We start from the raw sequence: 25459 nt of genomic DNA on the forward strand, positions 1-25459 counted from the left end.
CTAAGACGACGTGTTTTATGGGCTGCTCGTCATTAAACATTCCCCATATCCGAATTTAAACATTATATATTTGGTTAAAGATAATCCTTTGTCCATACAAGTCTAGTATTCAATACGCTCGAATTCTAAAATATATATTTAAATAAGAAGTTTTATGGGAAATGCTTATTTGAACAAAATGATGGATGTCAGGTTGCTTATCAAATAAAATACATCTTGCCATGGTGTAAAAAAGGTACGTGGGGAAGGCAAATTCAATTCGACATTGTTATACGCATGTCTACGTAGTTCACGCTATTTACAGGGAGGGGGCACTAGCGTAGGCAAACTCTTAGCTTTGACTATCAAGCCTTGCTAAATCACCGCTCTCTCCAAGGAAACAAAACAATATATAATTGGGTTGACGGCGTGCTACAAGCAGAGACCCTCTCTCGACAAGACAACGCGTGAGTATCTCCTCGTTATGTGTTCAGGGCAAAAGCTGTGCAACGCGACTATTTTAAACGCGACTGCCGTGCTGTGAGTATTTCCCCTTTTGTTTAGCGGTTAAGGCCCCTCTGTTTGGAACTTGAAGGGGGGCCATGTTGTTTAGCCACTCAGTGTCTGCTTCATGTTTTAGCTCACACAACTTGGCAATAAGCGTGTGCTAGCTCCGAGCTATTTGGGTTTATTAGGCGTGTCTGCATTCAACCAACGCTTTATTACGAACCAAGGAACATTTACGGCTTTTCCATCGAACAGGTGAGCCCACACGCTACTGTAAGACAATCGTGAATTCACAAATGTAACTTTGATCGCCAAACCAATAATAAACAGCAGGCCCCGCTAGCGTTAGCTTTTTAGCTGGCTGCTAATGCTCCAGTGAAGTATCACTTGAGAACAATAAACAAAAGCGATATCAGCTAGTACCGACGAAGACGTGCACTGTAACAAACATACAATGCTATGCAACACATCAAGGAATTTCTAGCTATTAAACATTTGGAAATATAAGTAACGTAAATAATAAGTCAAAGCGGCTAGGCTAGCTTGCTTGTTAGCAACGGGCTAGCAGGCTAGGTTAACATCATTAGCTTGATTGAAGGCTTGCTTGCACATCGGTTTGTCACATCGACTAGTAATGTTGGATATATCAGTGCAGCTAGTAAAACATTACCGATGGTTCTTGCAGTGGGAATACAATACCCAATGTTATGCGATAACATCGAGTGTTTTTGCATCACTCGTAACATTAACGGTAGCGTTTCGTTTGCCATGATCACCAGCTAACACTAGCCTAAAGACAACGCTAGCTAGCATTCATGCATCAACATGCTAGTCAGTTACCTGTTTTGTTCTTGCCTTACCCATTCGTGAATGATTAAACCGTCGAAATTAGACTTCCCATTTTATGTAAATGCCCAGTTTCATCCGTCAACTACATTTTGAAATATTGTGCAACATAAACTATTGTTATAGTCGTAGCACGAAGTTAGCATCTCGGGAATTAGTCATTTCCCGGCGAAGAAAATAAGTGGTAGCTACCTGTTATACGTGTAGTAATCTTTTGGGTGGAAACTTTCCCTTTAGTCTTTTATAAAGGTGTACTTTTCCTCACAATAAATTCAGCAATAACGCCCACACGTTTTACTTGCAGCATTTTATTTCCTTAAAGCCTTACTGTATATGGTAAACTGTCAAGTGTAAATTGGTGCTACATTGACTTTATATAAATAAAAAGAAGGTACTTAAACCATATTACCTACTTACTTGTGTCAGACTTAAAGTCTATTAAAAGTAATGTTATTACTATGCAGAAAAGCACAAAAGGGGGATGAAACGAATCTGAGTACCCATGTCAACATAACATTTGTTTGTCTATCTTTGTTTTGTGTAGGCTTTACCGTGGAATGAGCGTTCCATGCAGCATCCTAGGTATGAATGACGTGGCCTGGCAGGAGACAAGAGGTGGGATGCTGCATGCAAATGGCGCTCCTGAGTCCGTAGGTGTCAGAGTTCACGTTGGAGTAGCTGGACAGGCTGCTGTAGTCCCACATTTACAGGGAATGGAAAGGGTTGTTCACCCTACCCCGGGTACCCCGCAGCCTCCACTGAGTGGACGGTCTCAGGATGACGCCACCGTTGGATACTTCTTTCAGAGGCAGCCCGGGGAGCAACTTGGAGGTTGCACGCCCAGCAAGCATCGCTGGCCAACTGGTGATGCTAATCATGTTGATCAGGTAAAGCATTTGCACTTAGTGTTACATTATTTGATTTAATTCATGTCACATGCTCTGTTGATCCATTATGTTTTACACCAAATGCCAGACATTCATCAATAACCATCAATATTGTTTTATTGAAATTGGATCTCTTGATCTAAAATCACAGGCTTTTGTTGGTAGAGGGTAATGCTTTAGGGTGCAGAATCTGTCTCCGATATTTCAAGGGGTTGTTCAACTTTCATTAAATATAAAGGACTTCTACATGCAAAAAAAAAAGAGGGGTTGTTGGTTAAAGAACATTGTTGACAACTGGCAGGTTCTATTGACTAAAACAGTCAATTGTATTTGTTGACAAAAAATCAAATAGAAATATTCACTACAGTTGTGTTGGTGCCTTATTCATTCATTAATTTGAATTTATATTAGGTACGATCCAGACGTATTCAGGCAATAATACATCAAGAGGAAAGGACTGTCGGTCCAGTAGGTCTTCTCTGTAGAACACTCTTAATGCTACCAGCCAAATAAAAATAATCGAGGCGTCTTAACAAAAAGGACTGAGGATTAGTTTCTCCCTGCACACTTTGGTTGAGAGGTGCCGTCAACCCTGGACAGATCACCAGTCCGTCACTGGGCCACCACAAGACCCAGGTGTGTTAGGGCAGCAACTGCATTGGTTGTTAAAAAAATGCAACTTTCTCATTTGCAGAAGGCAAATCTAGTCAGACCAGAGCTTTGTCCACTGTTAGCACAGCTGCAGAGTGACTGTCGCTATGATAACCAGTCTAACTTCTAATACCCTGTCTACCAGAATTGAACAGCTGCGCAGTGTTTTGGCATCTAAACAGTTTTGAGATTTCTTTCTTTGTTGCACAAACTTTACTTCCTGCATTGAATTTGATCTTCTTACTGGTACCTGTAGCGTCACATCCACCTCACTTAACCAACATGAGTTTAGGCTATAAAAAGACAATGCTGAACATTTAAAATAAGTTAATGTTGTTGTTTTTTTACATTACATTACATTTAGCTGATGCTTTTATCCAAAGCGACTTACAATAAGTGCGTTCGACCAACAAAATACAAGCTTGAAGAAAACAGAATCATATAAGTACATCAGGTTTCATAGAGCCAAACATTTCAAGTGCTACTCAACTGGCTATAGATGAGCCAGTCCTTTATTAGTATATAAGTGCTCTGTTAGCAGTTCTTTGTTAGTAATTCTATCGCTCGTAAAGTATGTTTATTAGGATAGACTGGAATTATTTCACTCGCTCTATCCAACCAAAACCCAACCAATAAGCTAGTAAGAAGGTTAAGGTTTGATATGTTTTTGTGATTTAAAAGAAAAGGATCTCTCTTTACAATTTTAATCTATTCTAACACTTATTTCTGGCCAACCTTCTAATTATTGAGACGCATGCCATGGGGCCGAGAGATAAACCCATGTCAGGTCCATTGTATGCATTAATAAGGGCTTGTTGAAAAATGTTTCGGTGTAACCTGTTTTCTGTGTGTTTTTTTATTTTTACAGCTGTGTCTGTCTGGGTTAATGTTGCATTACATCAGTTTTTTGCCTTAAAATATGACCCTACTTATCATATGTAACAGAATCAGGATGGTCCGGAGGGAAAATAAATTGGGCGCAGCTCTTCTGTTTTGTTAAGTCCTTTTTAGTGTTCGAGTGCTATGATTGTTATCTTGACATTTAAACATCCAAATTATTTCCAGCATCATCAGCCTCAGTGCAGAAAACTGAACAATGGCTCATTCAGTTTATGAAAATCCTCCTGGATCTGTACTCTGGTGATTAGGATAACTTATGGAAAGCTAATTAGGCTTACACATTTCAAAGGAAATGAGGATGTATTGTGGCCTATTTTATAAAGCACCTTGTTGAAATCCTCAGTATTGAACATGCTTTTGTTGGCTGAGCGGCCTCTTGAAATATTCTGGTTGTTTAGTTTTTTTCTCACAGAACCTCATTTTTTTTCAGGGTAACATTGAGCAAATACCAATTGCTACTTATTGATCAGAACATGTCTTTTTTGTCTCCTCTTATTTAGTGCTTAAAGCTTTTTGGTTACAGTCCATGTTTTCTTCCTATGTCTCAGGTCCGTGCTGCAGATGAAATGAACTACGACTTCCAGGCTCTTGCTTTGGAGTCGAGGGGCATGGGAGAGGTAAGAGGTTTTCCTCCTAACGTCTGTCTATATTCAATTACAGTACCGAGGTTTTTTATAGAAAAATATAGTATGAGGGGGCTAACGTCCAATTTCCAGCCAAAATTACGAGCCCGTCCACTTTCGGGTGAAAATAATGCATTACAGCGAACTGGAAAATAATAGATTCTTCATGTCTTAAAGCTGCTGAGTCATATATTGCTCCTCAAACAACAAATTAATCCAGAGTTATGGTTTCGTTACTTCCTCTACAGAAAAAAAGGATGGTAAAAGAAACAATCTTATTCCGAATTCACAGTTTAAGTGTAGGCCTTCTGCCTGCCACTCGTCCGCCGACCGGCTGGACATCCATCCCCTATTTATTCGGAGTTCCATAAAAACAAAACTGTCAAGGCCGCCTGGCAGTTTATTTGACACGGGTTGTTTTTTTTGGAGTAATTACATAGTTTTTGACAAACCGAGATATTGTTTTCTGGCATCACTTTAACATTTTACGGAGGAATTGACATTTTGTTATGAGGGCGCAGCGCCCCTGTTACACGGTTTTGACAAAACCCTGCAGTACAGCTTTAAATTAAAGTAGGAATCGATATGCACCACTCTCTTTTTCTTGGCTTGAAAGTTAACAGTAACGGTACGTCCACACAGCAGCTTTAGACGAATCTTCCAACGCTTCTCTGCCATTGACTTTGAATGGGGATGACGTCACTTTGCCTCGTTTTTTGCCGAACTGCATTGTTGGGGAGCGAAGCGAAGATTTCCAGGATGTCCAGGATTCAAAAGTTGAGCAATGTTCAACTTTTGAAGCTGAGCTGGAAGCGTCAGCCAGTCAAATCACGTATATGCAAATCTGACAGTAGAAGCGCTAGCCAATCAAACCGCGTGTAAGCAGGGAGAACCAGACCGCAGTTCATTTCCTCATATTCCAAACGAGAAATTACGGTAGCAAATCACCCGGTTCTTTACGACCAGAACTATTAACGGGATACAATCCGGAGGAACCAGGCATGGAGGGAGGTGGCAGAGACAGTGGGTGAAACTGGTAGGTTTTCGCCTGTTTGGGGAGTTTATATATATATATATATATATATATATATATATTGCTCGCATAAAATCCCCGGGGTTTTTTGCTTTGTATGTCGGGGGCGGGAGATTCATGTGATTGGTTGTTGGTCGCATTGCTCGCAAAAAATCCCCAAGCTGTCAGACACGCCCAGCTCCAAGATTTTCAAGATGTTTGAAAAGCTGCTGTATGGACGTACCGTAAGACATTTGTAGGTGGCTGCCTTTACACACATCAGATTGGGTTGAACAGGGCCCTCCAGTGTATTGCAGGGATGTTTTTCTTCATGATCTCTGCAGCCACAATAACTGTATATAAGTGTTCATAATGAAGGGAGATTTTTGATTGAGTATTAGTAATGGGAAAATGTTTATCCCTAAACATCAGATTTTAAATAAACTATGGTTTGCATATTTTACATATTACATGGCATAAGACATCTTACTTACTCATCTCGAATGTCTACAATTTACTTGTAGCATCTGCCAGCAAAAAAGCTCTGGGATTCTGATGAGCTGGCCAAGGATGGAAGGAAAGGGATGCTTCTTGGAGAGGAGTGGAGGGACAATGCATGGGGAACATCACGTGAGTGGCTCCTATGTCTTTATTGTATTCTCAAGTAGCTATAATTTCAAGATCAAGAATTCATTTCATGGCTGAAAATAGCACCACTGATCACCTATTGACTTTGACTTTCACTGTTGCATGACTATGACTGGGTTGTTTACCCAGATTGGTTTATGTACACGACTATTACTATGTCTGATCACAGCTTTTCATTCAGATCATTCAGTGTCTCAGCCAATCATGGTGCAGCGGCGACCAGGCCAGAGTTTCCATGGGAATGGTGATGCCAATTCTGTGCTTTCACCTCGCTCAGAAGGCGGAGGCTTGGGGGTGAGCATGGTGGAGTACGTCCTTAGCTCTTCTCCTGGGGACAAGATGGACGGTCGCTACAGGAATGGAGGCTATGTAAGTTTAGCTTTTTGTTTCAAAATGGGGCCATCTCTTACTCATTAAAAGTTATTGCCTTGGAAGGCAAATAGTCTTAACCTTTATTTTTGTTATGAATATAGGGTGGAGCAGATGTTGATCAAGATGGGAGAGAGAAGATTGATGTACAAGAGAAAGTATCCCCCTTTGAAGAGGACAAGAGCCCAGAGAAGGTGGGAGATGAGAATGATCCCGCTAAAGCAAACGGAAGAGGTCTACTAAACGGCATGGACAGAGACTGCAAAGATTTCAAGTATGTTTGTTCTTCAATCATAACTCAAATGGCTATCCAATGTGATTGAGATGTAAATTCCTTTTTGAATCCTCATCTGAAGCTCTTGTTTTAGATTATCTTTCCATTTCAAGCCTAAACATAATAAAATTGTCCAAATATGCAAGTTAATTTAAATGTAAAAGCTAATCGTCTTAACAACTATAATAGACCTTCCTAAGGAAAAGTTTCCTTCTAATTTGGTATTTGTGCTTCTTTGGTTTTCCAGTCTGACCCCTGGAAGCCGCCAAGCTTCCCCCACTGAGGCTGTGGAGAGAATGGGTCCCAGTCAGCCAGGTATGGAGATGATGGCACAGCACCACCAACATGTCCTCCAACAACACAACCCCGCACAGAACAAGGGACCTGAGGACTTCCAGAACCAGGAACCCCAGAACATGGGAGGCATGGAGCAGCAGGCCGGAGTGGAGTCCCTCCAGTTCGACTATGCCGGGAACCAGATTCAGGTGGACTCCTCAGGAACTCCAGTAGGAATGTTTGACTACAACTCTCAGCAGCAGGTTGGTTGAATCTCACAACACATCCTTAAAGAGGGATGATTGTAAGATCATTCAACAGATTGTGATCCTTTTTCTTGTTTTCTTATTTTATTTGGTCCAGTTGTTCCAGAGATCAAATACCCTCACGGTGCAGCAGCTCAGTGCAGCTCAGCAGCAGCAATATGCCCTGGCTGCAGCCCAGCAGCAGCATCTGGGTAAGTGGGACTGTGCATCTTCCACAGTGTGCTGTGTAATATCGTTCAACTACTTTTCTGTCTCTAGAGATCTGTTTTCAATGCTGCATATTCATTTGATATGGAAATATAAAATAATTACTGTTCCTCATAATACGCAGCTGGCCTTGCTCCCGCGTTTGTGCCAAACCCTTACATCATTAATGCTGGCCCCCCTGGAACCGACCCCTACACAGCCGCTGGTCTGGCAGCAGCAGCCTCGCTTGCAGGTGATCATACAAAAACCATTTTCAGCCTTTTTTGAGCTCTTAAGGCTTTTGTCTTTGACATGCTCTTCTGTTCTGATTGAGTTCAGTTGATCTGTATGTAACATCACCATTTCCTTCAGGCCCCACAGTGGTCCCTCCACAGTACTATGGTGTTCCCTGGGGCGTGTACCCGGCCAACCTTTTCCAGCAGCAGGCTGCCTCAAATGCCAATCACTCAGCTAATCAGCAAGCATCCAATCAGGGACAAGGGCCAGGCCAACAACAGGTAAGAAGTGGATTTGATCAGAGGGTTGTTTTGCAAAGGTGGCCCTAAAAAGCACCTGAATGACGAGTTGCACCCAGATTAAGCTATCTCCTAAACACCACTCAAAGCTAGTTAGCGCAGATTTATGCAAGTCTGGTTTATGTCATGACTTTGAAATGCGCTCAATACGTCAAGCACGGATTAGTTAACTTCACACGCAAGAACATGGCCATGTACAGATGGACTATAAACAGGGGTGCACATAACTTTTTTAGTGAGTTACTCATGAGTACCAGGAGACAGCGTTTGGTACTCACCCAACACGAAGCGTGGTCCTCCTCAGTGTCTCCTTCACTGTCCTCTATTTACACTTCTTGCATGCTAGATGATGAAGATGCACCTCCCTGTCTCTTTTTAAGCCTCCGATTTGCTTTCTCCAAAACTTGTTGCCAAAACTGTGAAGTCCTTGCATTTCCTGAGGCCAAGTTGGAGGATCAAATACTAAGAAATGATCACATGACTTGAAGTCATATCTGATTTCAGATGTGGGAAGTTACCAAGTACACTTCTTCAAGTACTGTACTTATATGATATTTGTACTTTACTTGACTTTGATCTAATTTGTAAAATTAGCTGCACCTTTACCAGCTTTGAGAACACTTTAATGATCAATCATTACAAAACATATCATATATATTATTGTTACTTGAGTAACATTTTGAATGCAGGACTTTTATTGTAACAGGGTAACACTCTGGTACTTCTACTTTTACTCAAGTATAATATCTGAGTACTTCTTCCACCTCTGTCTGATTTCCAAACTCTTCCATTAACACCCTGAGGAAGTTTGCAACTGTGTGTTTCACTCCACTTTGTTGTAAATCAAACTGCAGCAGCTTGACCACAGAGCATGAACGTTGTGATCAGCCGCGCATGCGTACCAGTTATGTATGGGCTCAGAACAGTCTCATAATACACACATGCACACAGAAGGATTCACACTTGTATTTCCGGATCCATACTTGTGTTTTTCAATGCACACACAAATGTTTCCATTTCATATACATGTAACATTACATTTATCTGCTGGTGGACTACCTGAGAGATATACAGCAGGAGAACACGCCGTCCACCGCGGAGAATAAACAGAAGGGCGACCATGACAACCATGCTCCGGGGTCTTCTTCGCTGCTTTTGGTGTATTTTGTGGCGGCAGCAGCGCCACTTGCAGGCCTGGCATATGTACTACAGCGTTTCCAGCGGTCTAGTGTGAACGGACATGTTAATGAATCGAATGTGTGTGAATGGAAGACTTTTTTGCGTTTGCGTTTTACTGTATGCGTCCTCGTGGGGCCGGGGTCTAAGCCAAACTATATCCGGTCACAGAGATCTGCTATTTTAAAGTAAGGTCAACACATATCGACCCTAAATATAGTCTATATTAAGAACGAGAAAAGTCTTAACATATATATTGTTTTTTGTAAACATATGGCAAATGTGTGAGGGTGATGACGTCAGAGCATCGTCCTCTGTGCCGGGCTTAGCCCCGGACAGCCCCAGCCCAATTTAAACCCCTGGGTATTTGCGAGGGGAGCTCCTATATGGCATTACCCCCGCTGAAGCTCATGAAGTTTAATATATTTCATAGTTCAACGTTTGTCAATTGTTTTGTTTATTGGTCAAATAGTGGTTTCTGAGGAGTTTCACTGGAATGAAAGAGTACAGAAGCAACAAAGCAGCATACTGCCTTAACCCTAACCCACAGAGAGGTTGAAGTTCATGTGGAGAGGAGGCTTCAGTAGTCTGTCTGCACTCGGTTTAGTTGTGCTATCTTACAATCAATATAGTAAATGTGAGGTAAATTGTGTCGCCAATGTAACCGGTTAGAACTCAAAGTTGCGATGAGGTCTTAAAATGTATGGAAAGGGTCTTAAAAAGGTCTTAAATGGTATTAATAATTTGACTTCAGGATTCCTGCATATACCCTGCTTAGGCTAATCGATCAGTGCACTACGAAGCCAGTGCTAGACAGTGAACAGTCAACGGGGGTCATTATCGGCTCTTAATAGTTTGATCGGTGCTCTCTATAAAGGCCGATCAGGAGAGCTGGATCCTGATCGATATGGACATAAACGCGAGTGAAGTATAATAACCGGACGCGAGAGAGAGATCAGATCAGCTGGCTGAGTCTGATGGAGACGCTCCGCCCTCTGTTTAGCGAGCTGACCGGACAGCGCAAAATGCGTAGCCTATATGAAGCGCTACGTCATGAACGCAAGAAATCCTACCCTCGTGGGGGCGCGCTCATGTGATTGGCTTAGAATGAAGGAGACATCTGATTGGCTGTAGATAGAAAAAATTACAAGTACGAATCGGGTGAGCGTCAGGGGAGTCTCAAAAAACCCACACACGAATGCACAGCGATCCGTGCACGGAAAGCTGTTGGTGTTTGCAGGTGCAGAGGTTTTAAATGGAAAACAAATGTGAGGATCAAAAATACATATGTAAAACTTTTTTCTGTAATTGGATTTTATTTACATGTATATGAAACGGAACACATTTGTGTGTGCACAGAAAAAAGTGTGGATCCGGAAATACAAGTTTGAATCCTTCTGTGTGCATGTGGTGTATTATGAGACTGTTCTGAGCCCATAGTTATGTGCACCCCTGACTATAAGGTCATGACACCGAGCTGCAACATGTGAAAGTATATTATATTGAGATTCAAATATTATAGTTGGAACAAATGAAAACACTGCCACTGTTTAACTAACTTCAAAGATGGCTGCCCTCTTCATTAGACAGATTTCTGGGTGTGGGTTTCTTTAAATTACATATTGATCATATGCTGTTCAGCTTAAGACTTAAAATCATATATGTGACCCGCTCTAATCGAAATCAGTCGGAAGTCGCAACGGCTCATTTCAAAATAAACTGGAGTTTGCGTAAAAAAACTATTTTTTCGGGGTTTTGGGTGTTTTGTTTGATTTTAAACAACAAAGTCTTGGCTTTCAGAATATGAAAACTTTTATTTCCAAACTCACAACGATAAATACATTCTTTAAGCTTGTAAGGGACGAGACATGCAATCTGCTCTTATCCGCAGCGCCGCCCCCCCCCCCTCCCTCCGGCTGACATTATGATGTAAGCGTAGAGTAATCATAAATAACACGGCAGGGTCCGTTACAGTTTGTTTTCATCTGATTTCAATTAAACAAAGTCTTGGCTTTCCGAATATTAAACTTGTTTCTGTAAATTCAGATGATAAATACAACTTTGAAGCTTGTAACGGTATAATTACAAGCGCAGAACGGAGTAATTTAACGTCACAGCAGGCATAACAACAGCCGGTGTTTCTCGTGAGGGTTTTCCCCGGGAAACAAACGCAATACACACAAATGCAAAATTACACACACACACACTCGCGAGCTTCCCCCAGACCAGTAATCCAAACGAAAATATCTTCCCTCCGTAGTATTTTGATCATTTGCTAATAATCAATCGGATCGATGGATTCCAGAGAAGAGGAAACTTTGAAGGCCTTTTTCTCAAAATGATGACTCGGTGACAGTCATTATATAATGTGACATATTTCGCTTAATATTTGGAGTACAAAAACAATCCTGATATCATTAGAAAGCTAGGAGTCTCCTCTTTCCAGCAGTGTATATAACTCAAAATGTGTCTTCGGGTCAATGCGACTGATTTCGATAGAGCAGGTCACATATGATCTTAGATTATAAATTCAAGTGCAAGTTCATGTCAATATACAGTTCAAATTAGTAATAACTGTCTGTATTATCTTCCTGTCCTGTGTTAAAAGTGGTTTTGCCGCTATTGGAAAAAAATGGTCACATTCTCTGTGCACCATCAGAATTGAGGAAGATTTGAATCAAAATTTGATGCCAGTTTGGGGGTTGTTTGTTTATGTTGCTAGGCATTTGTCAATCAGAACTGCTAGAACCAAAGCCACACAGTCCTGATGAAGCAGATTAGCTCAACTTTACCATAAAAAGCTAAATATGGTTAAACTCTGCGAGTGCCTTTGGGGAAGCTGTAGTTGTGACGATGTCCTCCCCGTCCCCTCCCAGGTGATGCGGCAGGGAAACAACCAGCGGCCCCTCACCCCGGGGCAGGGACAGCAGAGTCAGCAGGAGTCTCTCGCCGCAGCAGCTGCCGCAAACCCTGCGTTGGCATACGCAGGTATGTCTGGTAAGTACACTAGTTCTTACAAATACAATACAGCCATATACATTTAACTTCACTGCTCGATGTAGTCATTTGAATTGTCTTTTTAAGTATGTTTTTTATTTATATATTTTTTTTGGTTTCATGTTCTTTAGTGTCTTAAAGTTGTTTCATTTGTAGTAACACCCTTTTCATGTTCTTCATCTCAGGATACCAGGTGTTGGCCCCTGCAGCCTATTATGACCAGAATGGGGCCCTTGTGATGGGCCCAGGTCGAGCTGGCCTCGGTGGTCCCGTTCGTTTAGTCCAGACTCCTCTCCTCCTCAACCCTGCAGCAGCAGCACAAGCTGGTGAGTACTAGTCCATCTGTCATCCTTTTCAATATGTGTACAGGGTTTCCCACACATAGACTATACTTGGGCGGGCTGCCCAGGTATATTAACGGCCGCCCAAGTATATTTCGCATTTAGTTTTGTTTGTTTTTTAGAATTATTATTTTTTTTATTCGCCCGTGACCACGACGCCATCTGCGATCGATTAACTTGTGGACAATGATCCCACTGATCTCGCCTCCTTCTGGCCTGTTAAGTGGCCTGCCTCACACAGGGTGACTGGCTGTCCACATGATGTGGCCTGCCGACATGGCCACTGTCATACAGATCATAAATCAAAGCCCTTGATTGGTCTCTGTGTGTCATTCAAGCTCGGGATAAGCTCAGCTCAGGTGAGGTAAAGGACTCTTGAGTGTTTAGATAGTTAACTTAGTCTAAGTTCTCAGTGGGTCTCAAACGGTGTGGTCACCATTTATGTAAACACATATTTCCATTTGAGAGGGTAGTGATTGGTCTAATGGATAGTGAGGTGGGAAGATCGGAAGGCTGTGAGTTCAAATCCCGCCAGGAGCACCACCACTAGTGTGCCCTTGAGTAAGGCACTTAGCCCTTAGTTACTCCAGGGAGAATGTCCCTGTAATCAGTCATTATAAGTCACTTTGGATAAAAGCGTCAGCTAAATGAAATGTAATGTGATTAGTAAAATATGCATGAATAAATAAATAAAAAGTTAACTGGGTGAAAAAAGGTAAGATACACTTTTAAAACTTGTTGAGAGAAAACTAGTCTTTGCTGCTGCCTCAAAGAGGAGCAGGGGGGAGAGGAGAGGCTGATTCAGGAGCACAGACACACTCGCAACTATAAATGAACCAAAAATAAATTAATAAACAAGTTTCAGTGTTTTTTTCATATTGGAAATGGTATGTTATTGGTTATGGCCATGATTTTATGATTATTGAAATGTATACAGTTCTGTTTAATATAGGTGTTTCCATAGATCTAGTCTCTATATTTCCCCCTCAAAATGCACCAGATTGATGCATTTAACTCCAAAATAAAAAATAAAATCTTACCGGGGGTCATGCCCCTGAACCCCCTAGAGGATTTGAGGTCGACCCCCACTAAAAATCACATGGATAGGTTCCTAAATACATTTATAAATACATTTATTTTTTTAAATAGTAACCCATTTCCATATGTTCATGTGTGGGTAGTAGATTTAAACAATAGGGCTATCATTATGGGCCCTGCCTGTAGACTGTTCGCTCTGCCATCGCGTGAAGGGTCTGCTAACAAGCGACCAACAGAAAGGTTAATGTTGTTGCACGTCACCTCATATATATATATATATATATATATATATATATATATGTATATCTACTCCTCCTTGCTCTTACTCAATCAGTACCACCCGGGGTCATTCTGCCCTCAGCTCTCCTTGTGCCCCTCACACTCTCCTCTCTCCGTCCACCAGCAGCTGCGGTGTCAGCTTCTAACTCCGGTAACAACATGTCTGGTCCTCCAGGCAACGGGCTGTACCGCTCCATGCCTCAGCAGCAGCAGCAGCAGCAGCAGCAACAGCAGCAACAGCAGCAGCAGCAGCAGCAGCAACAGCAGCAGCAACAGCAGCAGCAACAGCAGCAGGCCCCCCCACCCAGCGGCGGGCTGCCCTCCAGCTCCTTCTACGGCTCTGGATCGGTCCCCAACACTTCTCAGAGCAGCTCCCTCTTCTCACACACCTCCGCTGCACAGCAACAGAACTCCTCCCTGGGTTTCAGCAACACCGGCGGCTCGCTCGGCGTCGGCCTGGGCTCTGCTCTCGGGGGCTTCGGCTCCTCTGGTCAGTAACTTTGCCACAAGGTAGACAAAGATAAACTTTACTTTTAGGAGTCTGTTTTCTCACACTGTTTCTGTTTTTGTTTTTTTGCAGTATCAAGCTCTACTAGTAGCAGTGTATCTCGCAGGGACTCCCTGCTGGCAAGTGCTGACCTTTACAAACGCGGCAACAGCAACTTAACTCCCATCGGCCAGCCCTTTTACAACAGCCTGGGTTACTCCTCTTCGCCCAGCCCCATTGGCCTCACCCCAGGTCACTCTCCACTCACTCCTCCACCCTCTCTGCCCTCCTCGCATGGATCCTCTTCCAGCCTTCACCTAGGTATGCCTTATATTCATTCATTATCTAATGTTTTACATTATTTAATTTTTACTTTATCTCAATATTCATTTTTAAAGGTTTCTTTTGACCAATGTGTACACTGTTCTAAAATGAATAACAATCATGGTCAACTGCTGTCACCACTACAGTATCCGCTCATCCTGTTACCCTAGGTGGCCTGACGAATGGCAGTGGCCGCTACATCTCTGCAGCGCCTGGAGCTGAGGCCAAGTACCGGAGTGCCGGCGGGACGTCCAGTCTCTTCAATTCCAGCAGCCAGCTGTTCCCTCCGTCTCGGCCCCGCTACAGTCGCTCTGATGTCATGCCGTCCGGACGCAGTCGCCTACTGGAAGACTTCAGGAATAATCGCTTCCCCAACCTTCAACTCCGTGACTTGCCGGGACACATGGTGGAGTTCTCTCAGGACCAGCATGGATCCAGGTGGATAAGATATTTCAGCTCTTTGGCTGAAAAAGGCATTTTAACTCTTTTACCTTGCATTGTGTCTGTACCAAAATCTGACAAACATCTTTTCCTCTCATCTGTCTAGATTTATCCAACAGAAGCTAGAGAGAGCCACTCCAGCTGAGAGGCAGATGGTTTTCGGAGAGATTCTGCAAGCAGCATACCAACTGATGACTGATGTGTTTGGGAACTATGTCATACAAAAGTTCTTTGAGGTAAGAACTGTTTTTAAAGTCGATCTAGATCTGAACAGATACAAGACCAGAGAGACTTTCTTGAGTATGTGTACTAAATACTTTGTTTTGTGTGATGCAGTTTGGGAGTGCAGACCAGAAGCTGGCTTTGGCAACACGTATCCGTGGACACGTCCTTCCCCTGGCTTTGCAGATGTACGGCTGCAGAGTTATTCAGAAAGCCCTGGAGTCCATTTCCTCTGACCAGCAGGTAATTGTAAGTGAGATGATACTTTTTTTTTTTAAACAAAGTTCTTGCTAACTATTTATTTATTTTGTTATCATACGCCAACATGGGGACATTTGTTAACATGTTTCCCCTCCTTCCCCTCTCTAGAGCGACATTGTCCGCGAGCTGGATGGCCACGTGTTGAAGTGTGTCAAGGACCAGAATGGCAACCATGTGGTGCAGAAGTGTATCGAGTGCGTCCAGCCTCAGGCCCTACAGTTCATTATTGATGCCTTCCAAGGACAGGTGCGTTCAATATATAGATGGCATTGTTTTATGCAAGAAGGTAATATGAAAAAGAAACGAGTTGATCAGATTTTCAGTTTAACATGATCCTATGACATTAATTGTCAGGCAATAAAACAATCTATTTCTGTATTGAGTAAAGGCATTACTTTGTTTACCATCAGTGTTAAAAATAAATACTAATGGTATTATTGCATATAATTGTTTTTCGAAGCTAGTGCCTTTTTTTTTTTGGTTAGTAATAAAATCCATAGCCACCTTTTACACTTTTTCCAATTTCTATGGATACCACAATATTGTGAAGTAAATATCTGATATTCAGGGTTCTTACGGTCATTAAAAACCTGGAAAAGTCATGGAAATTCAAAATGCTTATTCCAGGCCCTGAAGTTATGGAAATGTAACTAAAGTTGCATCAAATATAATGTATATTTTATCTAATCGCCGAAATAGTAATACTATAATGATAATAAATACTGTATAGTAAAGAAACGTAAAATGGCATTTAACTGACAAGGTATTTTGCTGGTGAGAGATTTGAATTGCTTTAGCGTGTAGAAGCTAGTAAGCCTATTTGTTTTAGATTGGCACAGCATGTTTCATATGCAGACCTTATTTTCCTGTTAAAATAAACTATTTTCAGTGGTACCGCTGAGAAAGTAATTTTTTTGGTCATGGAAAATTAGGTAACAGTCATGGAGAAGTCATTGAAAATCATTGGTGAAAAAGTGTATGAATCCTGGATATTGATACAGCTGTAAGCTTTTTAGTCCAGTCAAACGCAGCGTTTATACTTCAGTCGTGCTTTATTTTTATGAAATGACCTCTATACTGATACCCTTATTTCCTTTTGCAGGTGTTTGTGCTCTCCACACACCCTTATGGCTGCAGAGTCATCCAGAGGATCTTGGAGCACTGCACCCAGGAGCAGACTCTGCCCATCCTGGAAGAGCTGCATCAGCACTCTGAACAGCTGGGCCAGGTGAGCACATCTGTCTCATTTCTAAGTGAACCTAGATGTTTGTCTTGTTAGATGTGACAGATTATTATTGATGTGTATTTGCATGTCTTCCTTCATGTTTGAGCATTTCATATTGTCAGCTTGTCATTGTACCTGTGTTGTCAAATGTAAGGATGAATGTATGTATACTGTTAGCTGTCATTACATCTGATGTATGTGATTATTTAAACATCCACCCTGCCCCCTCACCTATTCCATCTAGAAATATCAAGGCGTATCATTGGAGATGACACCCAAAACATATTATACAGTGTCCCGCGATGCACTGTTCAAGGTCAGAGCAACTTGCCTCTCTCTCGCGGATGTCCCTATGCTCCCTTCCTCTTTCCCTTTTTTATCTTCTGTTGTGTAAAGAATCTTGTTTAACATTTTAGATAGTTTTCCAACTACAGGCCTTCTTCTAACCCACTGAGCCGCCTCTTTCTCTCCTTCTTGCTTTATGCCACAGAGGATTCAAAAGACACACCTGCTGTCTGATGATCCCTCTCTTCTGCCCGAAGCATCTATCATCAATCTGGTTTTTTTATCGTCTTGATTTCACTGCTATTGTTTGATAGAAGAATTTGAAACTCATAGGACAAGTAAAAGATTCATCTTACCGGAAGAAATTGGCTTAAATTAATAATGCAGGTTCTTGTTCAAAACAGATTGACAGGAAATGGATTTGAAGGCTACCAAATTAAAAGTGGTCTCATTGCTACCAAAAAAACTACTAATTTAACACAATCAAATCAGAGTGGTGTTATTTGCTGCTTGGGCAGGTGAGTTCTTGTCGCACTAAAATAACACCATAACTGTCCATCACCCATTCCTGAAGGGGCAACGATGCTGTTGGTCATGTTTGTTCATCAAACCAGCAGCATCTGCTTTGTCTGATTTTCCGCAGTGATGACGATAACTTTTTTAGTAAGATCCAAATGGGAGTGTCACTCATCGATCTATCGATCACTCTAGAGATGCATGATTATCTCGCAAACAATTTAAATCAATGTTAAATAGTGTTGCATGAGCATCAATCGCAATAAAGGGTGTTGCATGGGTCCTTTTATGATTTTCTTCTTCTTTTATTTTATATTGAAATGGTTTTTCACCCTGAGCTCACACCTCCACTGCCTCCTACAGGATCAGTACGGTAACTACGTCATTCAGCATGTTTTGGAGCACGGCAGACCAGAAGACAAGAGCAAGATCGTCGCAGAGGTTCGCGGAAAGGTTCTTGTCCTCAGCCAACACAAATTTGCAAGGTAAGTTGTCTTGTTTTTAATGTAGACACTTTGAGGAGGTGTACCTCGCAGTGAAACACATTAAACTTGTATTGTCAGTCGTATAGGGGTGCAACAACTAATCGACTTAATCCATTACCAAATTAGTCGCCAACTAATTCAGTCGTCGATTCGTTGGTGACGTCATCACGTGTGTTTTACGCGCCGTTAAGCTCCAACGTTATTGGTCTTTTTTTCGCTAGGCTACTGGAGACATTTAAAAAAGATATGTCATGTATTATTGCTACATAAGCATTGTATCGCAGTCTTAGTGTCGCCAACTCGTTTCTAATAAGCAAAAAGACAAAAAAAAATGTCTATGATGTATTCTCGACCTTTCCAATCCAGAAGAGAGAGAGATCTTTCTCTCCCCGTCTGTGTGCGAGGGGGCGGGGCCGTTTACACTCACGCAGCAGCTACATGCATGCAACACACTGCGGAGAGAACTCGCTCCGAGGTGTGGTTAAACTTTACCCTTCTCGATGTGGACAATGCTCGTTGCCAAAAGTGCAATAAGAGTTTAGCATGTAAGGGCGGTTACACGAGCAATTTGTCTAAACATTTAGCAAAAGTGCTCCACATTCAGACGGAGAAATGCACCGGGTTCGACTGTCTTTCTAGCAGCTCTGTAGCCCCATCCACGAGTAACGTTTCCACGTCAGGTGTTATGTATGCTAGCAGCAACCTTTATATATACAGTCTATGGCAGCAACACACAGAGTTAACTCAAGGATACAAACATGGGTTAATGATTAGAGGTAACAGAGTTATTTAGTTTGTTAAAGTTTCAGCTATTCTGTTTACAGTTCTGTCATCACATTATTTAATAAGATTTGTTAAAACACTGTTGTTTCTTTTGATGTGAAATATTATTTATTTCATTTAAATAAAAAGCAATGTTAATTTTGTTCAAAATGGGTTTAGTTAATTTAATAATATATGTATTTTTAAATCAAGTATTCATCTTTATTGTCTTTGTTAGTTTCCACATGCCTAAAACAACCTCAAGCTAAATCTAACAGTTGATGGCTAAATAAGAGCGTTTGAGAAATTGTGCAAGGCATAATAGTCAGAATAGTCGATTAATCGTTTAATTAATCGATTACCAAATTAGTCGTTTGTTGCAGCCCTGCAGTTGTATGATAATTCAAAAATCAGTAATAATTATTCAGCCTTTCCAACAATGGATGGATCCACCATGACGGACAACGGCTGTGCAACTCTTTCAGCACAGATGATGAAACGGAAGCTTTTCTCTTTCTTTTCTCCTTCAGTAACGTTGTGGAGAAGTGTGTGATCCACTCTTCGCGTGCGGAGAGAGCTCTGCTGATAGATGAAGTGTGCTGCCAGAAGGACGGGCCCCACAGCGCCCTGTACACCATGATGAAGGACCAGTACGCCAACTATGTCGTCCAAAGAATGATTGACATGGCAGAACCTGCTCAGCGCAAAATCATCATGCACAAGGTTGGTAAACTACAAATCTGTTTCTCCATAAATACAGTGTGCCAATGATTTTAAATAAGTACTTTACCTCTTATGCAATAGAACAATAACTACAACTTACTAATTTCCCCTAACTTCAAAACAATGCGAGGGTCTGAGCAACTTGTGAAAACAAGGTTTATGGCCTTATACATTCCCTCCAAAAAGGGATTATAGAACATCAAATATATTTTATTTGTTATCTTCCTGTATTTTAATCCATATTGTATGTGTGTTGACTCTTTAAAATGTAGTTATTGACTTGTTTGTTTTTTTACATGAAACCACACTGACTATGAGCTAGGGTTATTTATTTTTTGATTGTAAGAAATGCCTGTACATTATGGTGTTCTGACCAATAAGATCTAAAATATTATATTCAAATGTTAATTTGTTTTCCTTATCATAAAGTTATAACACATAAGAAGCTGCAAATACAAAATCTGGCTTTTATGGCCTCAGAACTGACCTAGATTGATTTAACTCAATAATGAATGGACTAGGGCTGTCAGTCGATTAAAATATTTAATCGCATGATTGTCCATAGTTAATCGCACATTTTTTATCTGTTCTAAATGTACCTTAGAGGAATATTTTTCAAGTTTTTAATACTGTTATCAACATATGAGTGGACAAATATGCTTTATGCTAATGTTTATTATCATTTGAACAATGACAAATATTCTCATGAATATTAAACGCAACAACCTCTGAACATTACAAATATTCGCCTCAATTCAACCTGGAACCTCTCTCATACAATAATACAATACAAAGTGGGTGTGTGTGTGTGCACTATCCGTGCTGAGTGTGCTGACTTCTCGTACAATGTCCCACTGTCTGGCTTCCTGCATAAAGTCAAGTGCTCGGCGCAGTTGTGGCGAAATGTCGCTCCTCTGTTTTCATTTAAATAGCTCCTTCTATCCGTTAGCGCAGCTAGCTAGCACCAGATGCCAACAACAACAATGCAAGTAAGGTCTCTCTCTCGCTCGCTCGGGCCACACATACACACACCCTCCCGGTCCTCTCAATAGCCAGTCGGTGCCTGCCGGTGAGCGTGGAAGTGTGGTCTGCCACAAGCGGGCGGCAGGAGCGGGGCTGTCAGCATCAGCTTGTAGATGGTATTTTAAACTCGATACGCTCTGAAACTACGGGGCGGCCGAGGAAAAAAAATACACATGCGTTAAAATAATTAGTGTCGTTAATTTTTTTTTCCGTTATTAACGCGTTAACTCGACAGCCCTAGAATGGACTAATGGTTTCTGCTCTGCTGACCTCTGCGCCTTCTCTCCCTTCTCAGATCCGGCCTCACATTGCCACTTTACGTAAGTACACCTACGGAAAGCACATTTTGGCCAAGCTGGAGAAATACTACATGAAGAGCGGCTCTGAGCTGGGTCCCATCGGTGGCCCCACTAACGGCCTCATGTAGTCGCGTCGACACCCCGGGCCCCCCCGGAGAGAAGCGGAGGACTACGAGCCCCAAACCCCCTGTTCTGTGAGAAATGCTCCTTAGCCATAGGGGTTAGCCTTTGACACCCTCTGTTATCCCATTTTTGGGGGAATTACCAAAAAAATTAAAACACAGACAAGTCAACTTCACCTAAGAACGCTGTGACAACTGACCCCTGCCGCTCTGCCCCCTGGTGCCGGCCCGTCCCGCGGCCCCCGGGGGCGCTCAGTCGGCAGGCTGATTCTTTTTTCTTTTTTTCCGTTCCTGGGTAAAGCACAAGCCCATTGTTAATGATGTAATTGATGTATTTGACTGGTTTTCATATTATCTTGTACATTTAGTTTTTTACCTTGTAAATTCTCTGTAGAAAAAAAACTTATACACATTTGCTGAAATTTCCAATTCCTACAATTAACACCAGCAAGTGATTTTATAAGGCTAAACTGAGTGATCCTTTTAAAAGAAACAATTCCACTTGTTTTTGTAACCAGACTTATGTCAGCTGTTCTAATGAGATCTAGACAATTGATGATTATATTTGTATATTCTCCCGTGCACAGTAAAAGTGTTTTCCCATGCCAAAGCAGCTGATGGGTTAGTTTTCAGATAGCACTACATAGTGTGGAAGGATACAACCCACAGGTGAATACGATGAGTCCTGTGCCACAGTGAATCAGACGTCTCTTAAGACCGCAGTACGAGCTCCGCTTTCGGGATTGGTGCTTCAGTGTAGGGCGGTGTTTCCCAGTGGTGGCTTTTTCCTGCCGCCTTTCCCAATCGGGGGCGGGCGTTTTGTTTACCCCAGCAGCTTGTAGTCTGCCTGATGTAACTATCTGAACAGTTTCGGTACTAAATATTACAGACTGACCAACCTGAGCTGCTGCATCCACTGAGCCTCATCCAAGTGATCACTCGGGGTTTATGCAAAACACGAAAGCTACCATTTAACTTATAGAAGCAGAGCATGAGGTTTGGTTGTACAGCGGGACGTGTAACCTGGTATAATCTTAACAGGAAATGACCGTAGTGAGGGAGGGGGAGGGGGGGCTTTTTGTGGGTTTAGTGGGGTGGGGTATGTGTTGGCATGCTGTGACAGGTTTTAATCCTTGGAATGATTTTTTTCTTTATCATGTTTTGTGTAACATCTTATCTGTCTTGTACTTTGAGATGAACACTGCCCTAGAAACGGTATCTTTATGTACTGAATAATCATCTCTTGCGTAGAAGTAGTTTAGCGATGTATAGCATCTTTATGTATGAGTAAATTGTTGCTTTTGGGTAGGGGGCTTAAAGCGACGATGGGATCCCCACCGCCTAAAGTCAGAGTAGAGTAAAAAAATGTTGTAAAGCTTATCCCAGTTTTGTACATCTGAGGAGAAATGAACTAGAAGTAGTGGGAGGAGTTGAAGAAAGGGATGCCGAAGGAACCTTTTTTTTAATGGTTCTGTTTTTGTTTTTTAAAACCTTTTTTCATTTGGTTGGGTATGCAAGTGCGTTGGTGGAGGCTGGTGGGGCCATCGAGAGCTATGCGATTTACCTATAATGCTCGTAGTGACGGCTTCTTTGCTTCAAATGAATACATGTAGTATATGTGCAGTTAATAAGTGTAATGTTATTAGTTAATTGAAAAAAAAAAACGACTAGTCGTGGTGTTTGACAGGCCTTGCTCTAAATTTGTAGTTATGCTTTTATTTCGTCTGTACAGTTGTACATTTGTAAACGTTTATGCTGTAAATGGGATGTCTTTTACACTTTTTTGGGGAGATGAAGGCAAAGATGTGCATTTTGATGTGTATATTCATCACTCCTTTCCCCTTGAATATAATGTATACAGTTTTATTTGATCAAGTGTTATTTTAAAGGAAAAAAGAACTTTATGGCTTCACAATCTGGCATGGTTTTTGTTTTTAATCTGTTATGGGAAAGGCCAGCCTCTATTTGTACTGGAGCTGAAACATCCACTGTTAGTCTTTCTAAAGTGTGACAGTTTAAAAAGAAGAAGAAAAAAAACACTCTGTACTAAATCTGAGGCTGCATTTAGTCCTCTCTGCTACCATGGAAACTTCACAGGATATGACAAGAATTATTTTTGTACAGAAGAGTGCTGTATTTTGGAACAGCTTCTACCATGTAAGCAAAAGCAATGTAAAATATTGTCAATTATATAAATATGAACATATGAGTTTTGTCACACTGTCAAAGTCATGTACATTTTCAGGTGGCCTTATGTACATTTCCAGATGTTAGATGAAGAAAACAAACTCATTTTTGGAAGCAGAATTGTGACTATGTAATGATTAAACTGTTCTTCTAACATTTGATCTGCATTGTTGTGGTTTTTGTTCTCATGTTTCTGTAAGCCTTTTTATCTTGTTTACAAATGTTTGGAGTTACTCCTGATAATAATCTGTGTCCAGATGGAGAAAGGGTCAATACATCTTCAACTGGTTTTAATATTTACTCTACTAAATGGTAGGCCAATCACAATATAACTAAACACTGCCCAACTTGATGCAAATTCCTATTCCAGGGTGTCCGCGGGGTCTTAAAAAGTATTAAAAGTTGATGAATGAATTTAACGAAAATTAAGTTTATTAACAAGTATTAAACGGCATTTTCCAAGGTATTAAGAAGGTCCACAGCACCGACAACATGAAACACCCTTTAATTGTTAAGTTTCGTTGGGGCGCCACTGATGGTGATGAAAGCTGGTTCGGGGGGCTCACAGACTCTAGAATGGCCACTGTCGATGGGGATCAAAGCTGTCCGGTCCCACATGCTAAGTAATAGCCAAAAAGCCGCGGCGTTTAAATCCCGACTCTCCCGATAGCCAATCCGTGCCTCCCCTGACTGAAAGTCGCTGACACACACCGCTGCAGACTCTGCAGGGAGCAGCAGCGGAGTCCGGCGGATGCTGCTCCTCCAAGGAAGAGACACCCATGAGAGACACACGTTCACTAAGCCGAACTATATCCGGTTACTGTGATCTGCTATTTTAAAGTAAAGTCAACACATATCGACCCTAAATATAGTCTCTATTAAGAACGAGAAAAGTGTTAACATATATCGTTTTTTGTTTTATCTCTTTGGAACAATGCCTAAATCAAATACTACTTTATAATAGTTTCTTTTTCTAATAAACCTTGCATTGGGTTAGTCACACAATTCATTCTCTTGTGCTTTGTTCTATCTGAATTATAAGGGTGCGTTCACACATGCCTTGTATAGTCCGGTTGAATCGAACCCTGGTGCGTTTAGCCGCTTGGTGCGGTTCATTTGGGTCGGTATGAACGCAGTCCGAGACCTCTTAAGTGAACTAAATAACCGGACTCTGGTCCGCTAAAATAGGTGGTCTCGGAGCGCTTGCTTGCGAACTCTGGAGCGGTTCATTGCTGGTGTGAACTCGGTCCGCACCAAAACATAGGAAGCGCAGTATTTACGTGTCACAAGAACGCGGATATCTTCAAAAATATTTAGCGAAAGAGTCTTTCAAGACATCCGCGGTTGTTTAGTTAAAGAGTAAAGCAGAATTAAGTGTTGAACAGTGTAGTGTAAAGTAAAAATTCTCCGTCAGCTACATAAAAGTAAGAACACCTGTCCTCGGTGAAACGCCCCTCCTCTGCAGAACGTTTCTCATGGATAATGTGAAGCAGCGCGGTCATTATGGGGAAAAGAAAACCGACAGGCTGATCAGGAGCCCGACGTGAAGCAGAGGGATCTAGATCCTGTCGGATTCCCCATAATGACCAAGTCGCTGCCCATATTATCCCGCTTACATGGCCACATTCTCAACAAAGTAACGACATGACTCCCAATATTAATCGAAATGCTTTTGTGGATTTAGAAAATGATTTTATTGATTTAAAAAATAGTTGTATGTATTGATTTAAATTGACATGCATCCGCTAAGAAAAATAGTCCGTTGTTACTGTTTGAGTAGCAACGGCAGGAACTGCTTCGATAGCGTTTTTGAGGAGCGTTTTGATTACAGATTTGAAAACATCGTTGCTTGCTTTAAAATTAGCACAATTCATTATGTCAAACCTTGGAAAGTATCTAGATATCTGCCCTAATGCCAAAAAGTAACTGGCAACTGAATATGTGTCGCCGTCTGATGTCTATGTCTGGACCGCTGCGTAAAAAGGAGGGTTTCTGCCCGTTACTTCTCCGCTGTTTTCTTGTCGCTCTTGTCGCTCTTGTCTTGTCAGTTTCAGCCAAACTGTATATACAGTTAAATCGAACGGACTTCTTTGTACAGATGTAAGCGTCCTTAGCAACGGTCAATAAATCCTTGACAGCGGTCTGTCTGTTCAGAATTAAAAACGTGTCACGTGTTTTGAATTGACCAATCAGAATCGAGTATTCAACAATGCCATGTAATAATGTTTTTTAACGGACGTTGTCTGATTATATAATCATATGCGCGGGCCGCTAGTGTCTGTTGATCTCCAGACTAACAGCAGCAT

General features: G+C 41.6%; 1 protein-coding gene across 11 annotated transcripts; it reads left to right on the forward strand.

The window, feature by feature from the left end:
• pum2 (pumilio RNA-binding family member 2) lies at positions 1-23312 on the forward strand. 11 transcript variants are annotated; one of them, XM_034076414.2, is made up of 23 exons: positions 3-446; positions 1877-2219; positions 4319-4387; positions 5930-6035; positions 6235-6422; positions 6527-6696; positions 6944-7235; positions 7336-7429; positions 7570-7677; positions 7797-7942; positions 12013-12133; positions 12319-12459; positions 13916-14281; positions 14372-14599; positions 14749-15040; positions 15150-15279; positions 15380-15508; positions 15635-15772; positions 16629-16754; positions 16996-17067; positions 17916-18037; positions 19330-19522; positions 20841-23312. In XM_034076414.2, exons 2-23 carry the CDS (start codon positions 1890-1892, stop codon positions 20970-20972), a joined length of 3693 nt encoding a protein of 1230 aa, XP_033932305.1. In that variant the 5' UTR covers positions 3-446; positions 1877-1889; the 3' UTR covers positions 20973-23312. The 11 variants fall into 11 exon arrangements, with proteins under 11 accessions (XP_033932312.1, XP_033932313.1, XP_033932314.1 ...); XM_034076416.2 differs by having other exon boundaries at positions 14773-15040; positions 15380-15514; XM_034076413.2 differs by having other exon boundaries at positions 13919-14281; positions 15380-15514.
• The last annotated feature ends 2147 nt before the right edge of the window (positions 23313-25459 follow it).

This window comes from Pseudochaenichthys georgianus, chromosome 24 (genome assembly GCF_902827115.2).
Source record: "Pseudochaenichthys georgianus chromosome 24, fPseGeo1.2, whole genome shotgun sequence".
Classification (NCBI taxonomy): Eukaryota; Metazoa; Chordata; class Actinopteri; order Perciformes; family Channichthyidae; genus Pseudochaenichthys; species Pseudochaenichthys georgianus.

Excerpts from the sequence above, each read along its gene's own strand:
- pum2 (XM_034076411.2), top strand. The coding sequence starts at position 1,890 with ATGAGCGTTCCATGCAGCATCCTAGGTATGAATGACGTGGCCTGGCAG. Across the intron at positions 4,388-5,929 it reads AGTCGAGGGGCATGGGAGAG|CATCTGCCAGCAAAAAAGCT; the intron begins GTAAGAGGTTTT and ends ATTTACTTGTAG. Across the intron at positions 6,697-6,943 it reads AGAGACTGCAAAGATTTCAA|TCTGACCCCTGGAAGCCGCC; the intron begins GTATGTTTGTTC and ends TTGGTTTTCCAG.